The sequence below is a fragment of the Athene noctua genome, chromosome Z (genome assembly GCF_965140245.1).
Source record: "Athene noctua chromosome Z, bAthNoc1.hap1.1, whole genome shotgun sequence".
Lineage (NCBI taxonomy): Eukaryota > Metazoa > Chordata > Aves > Strigiformes > Strigidae > Athene > Athene noctua.
The window spans coordinates 16,372,549-16,386,120 of NC_134077.1; the positions used below are offsets into that span (position 1 = coordinate 16,372,549).

Consider the following 13,572-nt stretch of genomic DNA (forward strand, 5'->3'; position numbering starts at 1 on the left):
GTCCATCATCTAATCAGCATTGCCTGCTCTGAGCAATTTATTCATCAAGAACTAACCAAGACAGACTCAGTTACATGTTGCACGAAGTAAAAATACACAGTTACTGCTCTGATTTAGTAACACTTCTTACAGATCTGCATTTACATGTGGTACAAGACAGTGGAAAGTCAGGCCCAGTGAGACTAATGTCAAAATTTCTCCTGGCAGTCGGTTAATTCTATTATCCAATAAACTGTCCAAAATGAAATCAAACAAAAAACCCACCCAAACTTAACTGTGAACTGGGTTGAACTCATGCAAAAAAGCATGATGTTCAAGCATAATGTTGCCTTCTCTGCCTCCTGGATCTATCCTGGTTTGTCCAAAAGTTGGTGGGTTTTGAAAACACATTACTTTGTCTCCTAGATTATAACACAGGTCACAAATTACTACCTGAGACAGAGTGACATAATTGCTAGCCTATCCCCACTTACTTTTAAATGTGATTTCCACGTTAGAAGAATACTTCTCCATATTTCTACTGGCTTTAAATATTCTCTAACAAAGTATTTCCAGCCTGTATCTCATACTTAAGACAGAGTTAAAATGACACCCGAAGGAAAGCATGATGTAAAAGGGATTGCGTTTAGCTTCTTGGTTTCTGTCTTCCAGGAACAGCATAGTCTTGTAGACAATAGCAATTTCAAAAGGAAAGGGCATTATCTCTCGAACTGAGAAGTTGCTTTCAAGGCATTAAGTCTGTTTATCAGCGCTTCTGAATACCATTCAAAATATGAAAACATCTATTATTAAAACCTTAAAATGACAACAAAACTGCATCACCTCCCCTCTCTCTGATAAAATTCAAGGTAATTCACAGCCTAGAAAGGTAGATTAAAGATTAAGAAATCTTATCTCTCTTGGCACATCTGGAAAAGCAATGCCAAACAAAGATAAAATCCAGTTCTGAAAATTACACTGGTGGCTTATTGTTGCCTGAAAACTTACTTTCAGAAGCAGGCTGGGCTGGAAAGAGGCCACCCCAAGTGTTAGTTCCTCTAGGGTAGGTGACAAAATGTATGCGTGTCAAAGAGATATATGTTTCCTCCAGGACAAAGAAATGTTGATTTATATGGATCGTAAATAGCCAGAAACTACTGAGCATTGGGAAAATGAAGAGGATGTCCTCCAGTCATGCCCCTAAATCTCTGCAGCAGTGGGTGAGATTCACAGGACCCAGGAGACCACAAGACGAACTACCATGTTCAGCTAGGAAAGAGGCATTCAGACTGCATCAACTGCTTCCAGCGCAGGTTCTGTAGTTCTCTCCAGTATCTATTCAGTGTCAAAAAACTAAGCAGTCCCAGAAGCAGGGACCCAGGCTTGTCTCAGTCCTCTCTTGTCCCAGTCACATTCTCCCATTACTGAACCAGTGTCACAAACCCTTGCGCCCTCTCCCCACAACTGCACAAACCTCACACTCTCCAGCAGCCACGGGGAACAAGGAAAGTCCCTACTCCAGCCTTACAGACTAATGGACACAGCTGTCTTGAAAGCCAATGGAAAAGGAGTCCATCAGAGGTTATACAACATAACAGTTTGGATGGAACCTTCTGGCTCAAGAAATCCACAGGCTAGAATAGTAAGGGGATATATGTGGTGGGGGGAATATCCCTTTATTCTCACCTCGTCCTTAAACCATTTCCCTGACACAGATCAGAGAAGACACCAGAGCCAGGGCACTAAACCAGTGGCACCTTCGATGTCCTCTAGCACACCACTTCTCATCTTGCATCTCCCATACCATGTAACCTGGCTCAGTTTAATACTCGTTATGTTTATTTGTCCATGTACCAACACAGCTCTCCTGTAAAACTGAACTCACTCTCCTACAGCAGAGGTTACTACTGCCTTATTAAAGGATGCAACTTCAAAGATTTTTGTCATGTAGGTATGACTTTAACAAACAGCTAGAAATTGAAATCATAAGGTGGACCAGACCAGCCAACCTTTCAGTGACTTTTCTGACCCACATAGAGCAGGAGGATTTGACATGGCCAAATACACAATGGCACAAAAGCAAACCATTTCTCCTCAGTACCACCACCATATCATCCCGAGCTCTTAAATAAGACAGTGTCTCGTTTTATGGGTTCCTATTCACATAGTTTCCAGCCAGAAGACCCTGCATCATTGACAGACAGTTCATTCAAACTGATCTTAGAAATCCCAGTTTTCTCCATATAACAATCTAAAGGGATTCCTGCCTCTGCACGCTAGAAGCAACAGCATTCATATGTATACGCACTGTTTATGTCTTTCACAGTGTCTCTTGGCTTGTTTCCCCTATAAGACAGCTACATCCAAAAATTACTGAAGCTGGCTTGATTTCTCCTTCTTTATTGTCAACTTATAAAACATTTCTGAAAACATTCACTAGGCACATGCACTAAATAACACTTGGCTAGCAGCACGAGTCCAGCTCCCTATCACAGCAAGAGTCTATACTACTACATAAGCCTTGAAGCATGACTAGAAGGTCAAAATACATATGCTCCACATTTCCATCCCATGCAGGACTCAATTTGAGGCAAACTCTCCTACTGCAAAGCATAAAGGCTGTCAATTTTGCATCAGAGGCAGAGTAAGTCAGAACTCCAACTGAGCAATGCTTTGAAGATTTAAGTTTATCAAAACTGAGCATCTCTGTGCCGTTGGAAAAGCCTGCACTTCAGTCCTAGAGATGGTGAGAGAACTATATCAACTTGGGGAAAATCTGAAGCATTAAAAAAACAAAACAACCCACAAACACTGCCAAAACAGAAAATTCCAGATGGGTTCACATACTTACATGGTCTAAGTAGTTCTGACTTTAAACATGCAATTTGTTGACCAAAAAAATGCACTGCTGACTGCTGTGGTGTGCGCTCTGAGGCCCAATACACATATGCAAGCACAGCTAATTCCAGCATGCACCCACTGAGAAGAGGTTCTGGGGATCCAATTATGCAACTCCCTAAAAGCAGTGCAATGAGGATACAGAGATGAACACAGGCAAACCCACAACATCTGTTATTCAATGTCCAGGTTAGATCTTTACCTCCAGGAGAACTTCTAGTCAACACCTTCCTCCTTTTTTTGGCTGACGGTAACCGAGGAGTTTCTGTTCAAATGCAGCTCACCTCAGTGCACTAATGATTCATTCTCACTGCACTGCAATACAGAGTGCAAATGTAGTCCTCCTTGCTTTCCAGCAATGGAAAAAGCAACTAGCAGATGTCTTCTGCAGTAGCTTTAAAGTGATCTCCTGATCTGTCCATCATCCATAAACAAGCCACTTCTGAGATGTCAAAGCAGACAGTTCGAAGGAAACAATGCAAAATACTAATTTTTTTGGATCACATGATGAGAACATGCGTGGACACACACAATATTTAAGGAACATCACCTCCCCAGTTTGCCATGGCTTCTGAGACAGTACTTATGAATATGATCTACATAGTTAGAACAGTCTTGCAAAATTTAAGGGCTTCAACAGAAACAAGACTGATCCTAAAATAGCAAACATGTTGGGATTCCTGCACTAGCAACTAGAGTCACTATCTACTCAAACTTTTCCTCTGCTGACAAAGCAACTTCTGGGTATTATTAACATGGCTGGAGAGCAACACTCCACCAAAAGCTTGTGTGAGCTTTGCAGTGTGAAACAGACAAATGGCCTTTCTCCCAAAGCACTGCCTAGGGGTCAGTGAAATGTTCCACAACCCATGGAGCACACTTCCTAACCCAGTTATCCTCCTAAGAACAAGACCTGCCTCAGTATCTGTAGTATTCTTCAGATTACCAGCTGCAGTCTACAAAGACAAAAAAAAATGGCAAAGATTTCTAACAGCTTTCTAAAGATCATACAGTAGCTTCACAGATAATGAAAATTACTAAAACTTCTCCATTTCTCTTCTACCCTTTAGTGGCAGGCATCCAAGTGAAACACCAGAAGACAATTCTACTCACACGCTAGTTCAGAAGATTTACAAACATGTCATTTGGCTTTGGTGTGAACATCCAGACTAGTCTGAAGTGTGTATTTTTGAAGAACAGGAAGTTTTAGCAAAAGGATTTAGCAAACCAACAAACTAATACACTTTGAGGCCCTAAGCCAACAGTTTCATATTTTGGGGGAAAAAAAAAAAAAAAAAAGCTGAAGAATTTATTTAAGAGCAGGTTAGTTCCGTGCCCTTTATTTTGGCTTTTTAAAATCTGAAGCAAAAATTCATAATCCAATAAACTTCGTGGATTGGTTTTCACCTTCATAGCTGCCACATGTCATACATCTCCAGTCATCTGAAACATCATACGCGTCACGCACAGATAGGAGCGAAGACTGAAACCGCAACTAAGGTCTAAGGAAATCTTAGTTTCCTTAGAAACTAAGGAAATCCATTTTTTTCTTTCCTCCTTTCTCTTTTTCAAGATATTCTGTGATGTTTCATTTCATAGTTGAAACACTAAGATGAAGTATTTACTCATGAGGTATGCAATCTATCCAGATAAGAGATCAGACGAAGCAAAGATTAAACTTTATTTAATATGAACAGAGGTGTTTTAAAAGGTGGCAAAGCATCTAAAAACTGTTCTAGTAATTTTCTTAAAAGTTAGATCACAGTGAAAACTCTGAGATGTTTTTAGAACAAACAGAAAAAGACTAAACCTGTACTTTCAAAGAGAAAAAACAATATATTCCGTTTCACCTAAAGAAAACCAACTTTTAAGTAGCTATGACATTTCGCTACAGTACGAACATTTCAGTGAACATTCTCTTTGGATAGCTGAACCTGAGATGATGGAATACCGAGGAATGTCAGCTTCCAAGGAAGCTGGCAGTCATCAGTACCTTTCAACATTTAGTCCTCATCTACCAGGCACTAATCTAGGAGGGAACAAAGAATGCCTCAAGCATTTTGGACAAATGACAATTTAAGGAGGGGTTACTATTGGTATTATAAACTGCAATTTAACAGTTTTGTTGTTTAGCTGTTCTTCCATGTGGAAAATGGTAGAAAAAAATTAAATTATTTAGAACTTCAGATTAACCAACCACTTCTTGGCACAAATTATTTCTTTGCTATTTATCTATATCCAGTAAGGAAACTGAACCCTTACTATTAAAATGTGAAATATGACCACAAGTGGAATAGCTGTGCAAACATACACAGCACCAGTTTTCTATCAGAAGCATAAATACATGAAAGTGCAGAAACTATTCATCACTGAAATCATAGAATGATCTAGGTTGGAAAAGACTTTAAAGATCACTGAGTCCAACTGTTAACTTAACACTGATAAGTCCACCACTAATCCACGTCCATAAGTACTATATCTACACAACGTTTAAATACCCTGGGCAGCCTGTTCCAATGCTTAATACTTTTTCAGTGAAGAAATTTTTCCTAATACCTTATCTAAACCTCTCTTGGTGCAACATGAGCTTAAATCCTCTCGTCCTATCCTTTGTTACTTGGGAGAAGAGACTGACACCCACCCTGCTACAAACTCCTTTCAGGTAGTTGTAGAAAGCAATAAGGTCTCCCCTCAGCCTCCTTTTCTCCTGGCTAAACAACCCCAGTTCCCTCATCCACTCCTGGTAAGACTTGTGCTTTAGACCCTTCATGAGCTTTGTTGCTCTTCTTTGGACATGCTGCAGCACCTCAATACCTTTCTTGTAGTGAGGGTCCCAAAACTGGACACAGTATTCGAGGTGCAGCCTCAGCAGTGCTGAGTACAGGGGGACAATCACTTCCCTAGTCCTGCTCGCCACTGGCCACACTATTTCTGATACAAGCCAGGACGCTGTTGGCTGCCTTGGACACCCGGGCACACTGCTGGCTCATGTTCAGCCGGCTGTCAACCAACACCCTCAGGTCCTTTTCTGCCAGGCAGCTCTTCAGCTGCTCTTCTCCAAGCCTGTAGCATTGCAAGAGGTTGTTGTGACCCAAGTACAGGAGTCACAATTGTTGAATTTCAATACAACTGGCCTCAACCCATCGATCCAGCCTGTCCACATCCCTCTGAGGAGCCTTCCTACCCTCAAGCAGATCAACATTCTGCAAACTTACTGAGGGTGCACTGGATACCCTCGTCCAGATCATTGATAAAGGTATTAAACAGAACTGGCCTTGCTACTGAGCCCTGGGGAACACCTCTTGGGACTGGCCGCCAACTGGATTTAACCCCATTCACCACCAGTCTTTAGGCCCGGCCATCCAGACAATTTTTTACCCAGAGAAGTGTACACCTGTCCAAGCCGTGAGCCGTCAGTTTCTCCAGGAGCAGTCTGTGGGAAATGGTGTCAAAGGGTTTATTAAAGTCTAGGTAAACAACATTCATGGCTTCTCCCTCATCTACTAAGCAGGCCACCTTATCACAGAAGGACATCAGGTTAGTCAAGCAGAACCTGCCTTTCATAAACCCATGCTGGGCCTGATCACCTCGTTGTCCCATACATGTGATGGCACCCAAGATGATCTGCTCCATAACCTTCCCCAGCACCAAGGTCAGACTATAGTTCCCTGGAACCTCCTTACAGCCCTTATTGCAGATGGGCATCCCCTGGAGGAAATCACTAGTGATTCCCATTTTTGGCAGGCTACTTGAGAGGGGAAAAGAAGTGCTTTGTTACCTTTGTTTACATTGACTTACCCCAGCATTTCAGTGTGTCTGTACAGTTCTTAGCTGATACCACACAACTCTTCAAAATAATGGAAAAGATAAGATTAAACCAAGATATGCTACAGTGTCAAACAAAAAAAACATTCAACCTTGCAAAAGTTTAGATTCAAATACAAACTTCCATATTTTGAACTATCTTTCTTCCAAATTATATGCTTTGTAACGTCCCATGGGCTTTACTATAAGAACTGTACAAGCAGATATGATCACAACTTAAGCATCCATAATTTGTACCTACTTTGAAGAAAGGAAAAGATGGGCATGGAGGTTATTCTCCCTGGAACAGGCTACTCTTTGAAGAGCAGAACTGTTAAACATGAATCTGTTTAATAAATACTTTTCAGATTTAGTAAATACATACAATCAATTTCTAGTAGAAGAAACTACATAGCCCTCTTGGGGGTCTTAAAGTTATAGTCTCCATAACTTTGTCTACTTTGTACCCACATTTTTGAATACTTGCACAGTTGGGTGTGTCTGAGCATCTTCAAAGCAAGTATCATTTTGTGTGAAAGACGCAGTACAAGTTGCACTACAGTAAGAACTGTAGTATGTTACCAAACATAAACCACATACCAAACACAAAGGTAAAAATTGTCAGAAGGGCAGTCTAGATGCAGAGAACAGTTAAGAAGTTTTCAGCCAAGAGATGAAATAAAACAGAAATTCAATGAGGTGGAAACAGAGGAATAACTCCAGATGGCAATAAAGCCATTCCCTCTGCTGCACCTGCCATGGTGGTGGGACGCAAGGCAGGTCAGAGAAGAAGCCAGCTCTGCTGGAACTAAGCCACAGGAGACAGAGCAGACAGAGATTGCGGGATTAAATAAACAGCTCCTGTTGGGAAACGAAGCAAAGGCAGTTTCAAATTACTCTCGTAGCAGATGGGCAAGTAACTGAAGGGCTTGAACTGTTAAATTTTTGAACCAAACAGCTTAATTTTGTGCATGCTAGAAACACGTCACAGCAAGGGAAATAAATACTGAATGACACAGGAAACTGTATCCACAGAAATATTTCTGAAAGGGTTGGAAATGGCACATTAGCATGTGCAGGGCCAGTGAGAGACTGTTTTGTGGAGAAAAATTATGTAAAAAGACAACCATCAACAAGGAAGAAGAGAATTAGCCTAAAAAAGTTAGGAAGGTCAGTTATGAAGATCTTTGTTCATTTTCTGAGCAGAGAATAAAGTACTTCAGGTAGAACACTGAAATAGAGTAAAGGGTGCACTGGAAAAAGAAACAGTTCTTCTAGATACTTACATGCATGTCAAAAACGAACGGGAAACCTGCATTATAGGTTTATATGTAAGTTTACCCACATCATCAGTTTATGGTTCTTAGAGGAGCTAATTTTGTACAGAATCGGACCTGGCAAGTGAAGTGGAGGTACTCTGTTCATCACTAGTGGACAGACAAGGATGAAACAGGTCCCACTTGCTTCCCAAAGACAATCACTCTTCACTCTAAGAACATCCAATTTTATTGGCTGTTCCAGCTCAAAATTAAAGAGCTCCCTAATAACATTTAAACAGTCAGTGTTGCCTATCTATATAGCCAACAAGGAAGTATTTCTAGCCCGTGGGGCTGAGAATGAGAAGTGTCTGCCCAAAAAGCAATTACTTAAACAATTTCAAGTTATTACAACAGAAGACAGGAATTTAAAATATTTGAAACAGTGTTATTTTACCTCAGAAGTCCTGTCATTCAAAAACCAACTGAAATATAAAATACAACTAAAATATAAAATACAATAACATGCATGCTTTTCCCAAGTCTCCTTGTACCATCTCCCATCTCTTAATACACCTTTGACACTATCACACATCCTCCCTTTTTGCAAACTAATTCTGTATGAAGTCTTGCTCTTTCTTTTCAAAGCATGCTGATAGTGAGACAGTGGAAAATACAAATTTCAAGTCTCAGATTCTCTTTCTGAAGATGGGTAACAAAAAATTCCACCTTCCAACAGCTTCTTATTTAAAGTGAGCCAACTTTAGCTCTGCTGTGTCTAGTAATTGTTTTCTGGCTGATAGACAAAGAACTTTATAGGTCAAAATTTAAAAAAAAAAAAAAAAATCATCTGAGAAACAAAAGAAACCAGTCAGGTCCTGTGCATTCCTCATAAGGAACATTCAGCAAACATAGCTGCCAAGCTGGTATCACTGTGAAAATAATTTTCACTAAGGATTCACAGTGAATCCTCCAGTGACAAGAGCAAATACTGTGGCCAAAGGTTTCATCTGCTCGAAGAAAGTAGAAAACTTTCCTATGAAACAAGAACCTGGAGTCCCAACTCAAAATTATGCACTCAAGGAATATTTTGGGTCTCAAATTCATTCAGAAGATTTTATCTGCATTATATGAAGAACACACATGTCTCTAGCACACATCAGGATTGCTCATATGGCAGGTCTTAGGCTAGCACAAATTTTGGTGGACGGATTAGTTACTTGGGGAGGAAAATACTTTTTTCCATCACAAATTATTCTTCTAGACTTCTCAGGAGTTTGGAATACTAACATCAGGCGAAAAGGCAACATGTATTACACGTATTATTTGTACAAAAACTAACACTGATATAAAACTAGATACATATTTACAGATTGTCAGTAAGAAAGTTAATTGATCAGTAAGTGGGTCTCAATTCATAAGGAAATGCTGCCTACTGATGTCTACTTTACTGCATTGCACATAGTTTATACGCTCAGCCCGGATTAAGAAAAGGGCATTAACACAGCAGAATACACAGGCTCTCTATACCTCACCTTCTAGCCTTTATCTCGGAGCACAAAGATTTCAGTTCTATAAACATACATTATCAACAAAAAAACTACTTCTTACCCTGGTCAAAGAGGCACAGGCTTTGAACAAAACTGCATTTTACCAAGTACCAAAAAATATTTCCCACCCCTCTCCCCCAACCAACAACAAAAACAATCTACAATCCTCCACTTTTTTTTCTTCACCAGACTGTTGTGAGTTTAGCTAGGCAGATCTTTTAACATAAAAGGCAGTTTACACATGCTAGGAGACACACACCTTGGGCTGCAGTCCTAAGAATATATCCTGTCATTGTTCTAATTGTCATGGCAATAAAAGACTAAATATGCATGGTATTTTCTGGAAGCGAAGAGATTATTTTATTCCCAAGTACTGTACACTATTATTTTCTAATGGTATCCTTCACTTGAGGAAAATCTGCCATTTGCAGTGCAAGAGAACACAGACATAGACAGCACAAGGAAAGAAGAAAATGTCATGGTATAACACATCATCCTCATATTTGGAAGAAATGCAAATGGAAAAGTTTCTGATTAACAGAGCTGGCACAAGTTGTATTAGAGATCTCCACCTCATCTATTGGATTCCTGGTTTTAGGAAAACAATAGTACCTGGCTTGAACTGTAGAGAATGAAATGAATAAATGAATTTACTGGAATACTAACAAAACTCAGCACTGACCTTGGAAGCATAACTGGTGATAAAGAGTATAAATTTGTGACTGCATAAGCTTAAAAACTGACAAATTAGGGGAAAAAAAAAGTGTGATTGATCATGTTTTTAAATATAATATGAACATAACATACCTTCAACAGTATCATTTAAATACAATCATGACAATACTATGGGTTTTCTGCTTCTCTTTGCAACAGTTAAAATATTACATGCATGTCTGTGCAAAAACAGTGTATCATCTCAGTTCCAAGAACTCCTTCTAAATAATGAGAAAAGTACTGATTATTTCTAATAAAACATTTTTCCCCTAATACAGTGGAACATCCCCTGTATTGGGTAAGTGATGATACATTCATTTGGAAAATTCATTCTAACATTTTCAAGCTAATAGTTTTCTTCAACATTAGCACCACACTGTTACTCTGGCTCCTGAACTGTCTTCTGTCCTGCTGAATTAAGGTCAAAATCGGTATTCCTACTGCGTAAGGGAAGTTTACATCCTGCTGGCGGAAAAAAAAACAAAAACAAACAAACAAACAAACAAAAAAACCCCGTTAACTTATTTTGGCAAGGGGGAAAAAAAAAAAAAAAAGGCGCAATGTAAACAAAATGCTATTTAGAAGATATAGCAGTAACTGTATGAATACATTAGTTATTAAATGTTAGTTTCCAAACCAGTTGAAAATTCACAAGTTAAAAATATGAATATTTGACATACGAGGTTTTGCATTCTACATATTCCTTGCATTAATTACTTGAATAGCAGTTATATGTTAATAGTTATTAAGTGCACCTAGCATTAATGTTCAGCTGTGATCATATGGGAAGAAACTTCTAAATAAACATTATGAATGTCTCAAAGGTTATTTCTTCTTAAAGGATTAAATCAATCCAGTGTTTGCCTGTGTACTAATATTGTGTATTTCCATACTGTATGTTGAATATAATAAATCTGCTGTTAGAAGATAATAACAGCCTGTGTGCCACGCTCCATAACTGACAAATTCATATGAAACATATTGCCTCCCTCCCCATAAGGCTCTATTTGCCAAAGCTGAAATTTTAAAAGTGAAATAGGCAGTTAAGTGAAGTTTATGTCAATGTACAATAACAGAAGGGCAAATTTCTAAGCTTATAACCCCATGCCACTCAAGTCATGTAAGTTTTGCTGTTAATTTCACAAAAAGCAAGACTGTGCATGGCTGTTACATGAACAAAACCCTTCTGCCAATGTAAAGGGTCAGTCTTTGCACTTACAGGATGCAGAATGTGCCTGCTGCTTAATGCTGTACTGGGATTAACTGGAATTTACAGCCCACAGTAGGTTATGTATTTGCCAAAAATGTAAACATGTTAACAAATAGCGAAAGCTTGTATTATTACTGCCAAAGCACTGAAGAACATCCACTGTGAAAAACTCTCCTATATTTTACAAAGAGGCTATGAGAAAGTAGCTAAGAGATCTTGGTGAGATAAGATGCACCAGTATGGCCTCAAGATGCTTCAGTCAAGAAAGCCAGTTAAAGGGAATACGTAATGCAATTTCTTGCATCTGGAAGCAAGTAAGTTTGATCACAATGTCCTCAAAACCAAGAGAAAATCTCTAAAATAATAGATTTAACTTGACAAGGACCAATGAATCTCAGTCTCATTTCTCATCACAGCCAACATTCTGTAAGAACATTCCGCAGCTTGTGGGTTAATGAAAAGTTACTAACACCAAACATACTTTGACATTAACAGTTACAGATGCTTGATTCCTGTGCCCTGGAGGGACACAAATTTATACATAATACATTCAACCAATAGCAAAACCCAGTGTAGCAAGTAAAATACTAGACATAGCTTGTGTAAACTGTAAGAAACTAAGAGACATGATTTTAAAAGGTCACACGGGTGTTTAAATGGAACTATAGAAAACACATGCTAGCAAATAGCTGCTGCAATTACATTGTCTCAAAAAAATACCTTTGACTAGTGTTATAAAAATTGCTGTAACATGAGCAGCTGCTACACAAAACTTGCAAGAAGTGAGCATTTCTCATAAGGAGCTTAAGAGATGTTACAGCTTCAGCATCTCTGAAACCTCATTCATGTTAGACATCTCAAAGGGGACAAGATGCTGATAGATGCCTTGCAAAATGAGGTGCTCCCTCAAACCAGGGATCATCCGAATCAATTACTGGTTTGGATTCTGATATGTATTTTGTGTAAGTCTACAGTTACAGTTAAAACCTTACTAAAAAAATGCAGAGAGTGCAGCAATGAAAGGGTTCATAGAGTACCATGACCTGCCATTTCTCACGGTGAGATCAGATGTTTTCTGAAGGCGACCCGAGATGAAGTCGCACACCGGTGCGATCTGAATACCCTCACGACAGCCGGCAGACCTGCACCCCACCGCCCCCCCCCCTCCCCCCTCCCGAGCTGGGACCCGACCTCGCGGCACAAGTTTACGAGGGAACAGGCAGCACATGGCATTTTGGTCATACATGAGGTCCAGTAAAGCGGTGCAGGAAGGCGCTCCTCCCGCACACAAACAGCAAGGCGCAGCCCGTGCGCCCCGCCAGCCATCACCTCCAAGTTCGTTACAGTTTGGGGCCGCAGGAACCGCGTCCTGCGGGCACCCCTCCGCCCCTCCGGCTCATGCCAGAGCACGACGAGGCATCTCAAGCGGAAAGCCAGAGCAGGGCGTGAGGAAGCGAAAGGTGCTCAACGCTCCGCGCCCCGGCGCAGCCCCGGCGGCGGGGCGGGGAGACGGGATCACCTACCCGGGATGGCCAGGTTGGTGAGCGGGATGCGGTGGATGCTGCCGGGCAGAGCTGCCATCCAGTCGGCGAACCTCAGCTCGTTCTTCCCTTGCGACGAAGCCATGCTGCTGCTGCTGCTGCTGCTGCTGCTGCTGCTGCTGCTGCTGCTGCCGCCGCCGCCGCCGCCGCCGCCGCCGCCGCCGCCGCCGCCGCCGCCGCCGCCGCCGCTGCCGCTGCCGCCGCCGCTGCCGCTGCCGCCGCTGCCGCTGCCGCTGCCACCGCCGCCGCTGCCGCGCCTCTGCCGCTCTCCCGCCGCCGCCGCTCGCTTCAACCCTCCTGGCCCCGTCCCGGCCCCGCCCGGCGCCGCCTCCCGCCGCCTCCCCCCGCCCCGCCGAGCCCGGGCGCTGCCCCCGGCCGCCTCCCCGCGGCGCAGCGCCGGGCCCTCCTCTGAGAGCGCTGGGAGCCGCCGCCGCCGCGCTCCCCGCCGGCGCCGCCGTGTGCCCTCTCAGCGGCGGGGCCGGGCGGCATCACCGGCGGCGCGGCCCGGGGCTCTCGGCAGGGCGAGCCCACCCGAAATAGCAGAGCGGGTTCGGGGCGGGGAGCAGGGTCGGCCCCCGCCGACATGCAGCTCTCCAGGCGGCCGGCTCAGCCCCGTCGCC

General features: G+C 42.0%; 1 protein-coding gene across 1 annotated transcript in view; it reads right to left on the bottom strand.

Annotated features, from left to right (window-relative positions):
* Window positions 1–13,102, bottom strand: part of PLCXD3 (phosphatidylinositol specific phospholipase C X domain containing 3) — an 80,233-nt gene extending 67,131 nt beyond the window's left edge. The window contains exon 1 of the mRNA XM_074932700.1: window positions 12,935–13,102. Coding sequence (XP_074788801.1) covers window positions 12,935–13,037 — 103 coding nt within the window. The 5' untranslated portion in view covers window positions 13,038–13,102. The remainder of the gene's footprint in view (window positions 1–12,934) is intronic.
* Between the last annotated feature and the right edge of the window lie 470 nt (window positions 13,103–13,572).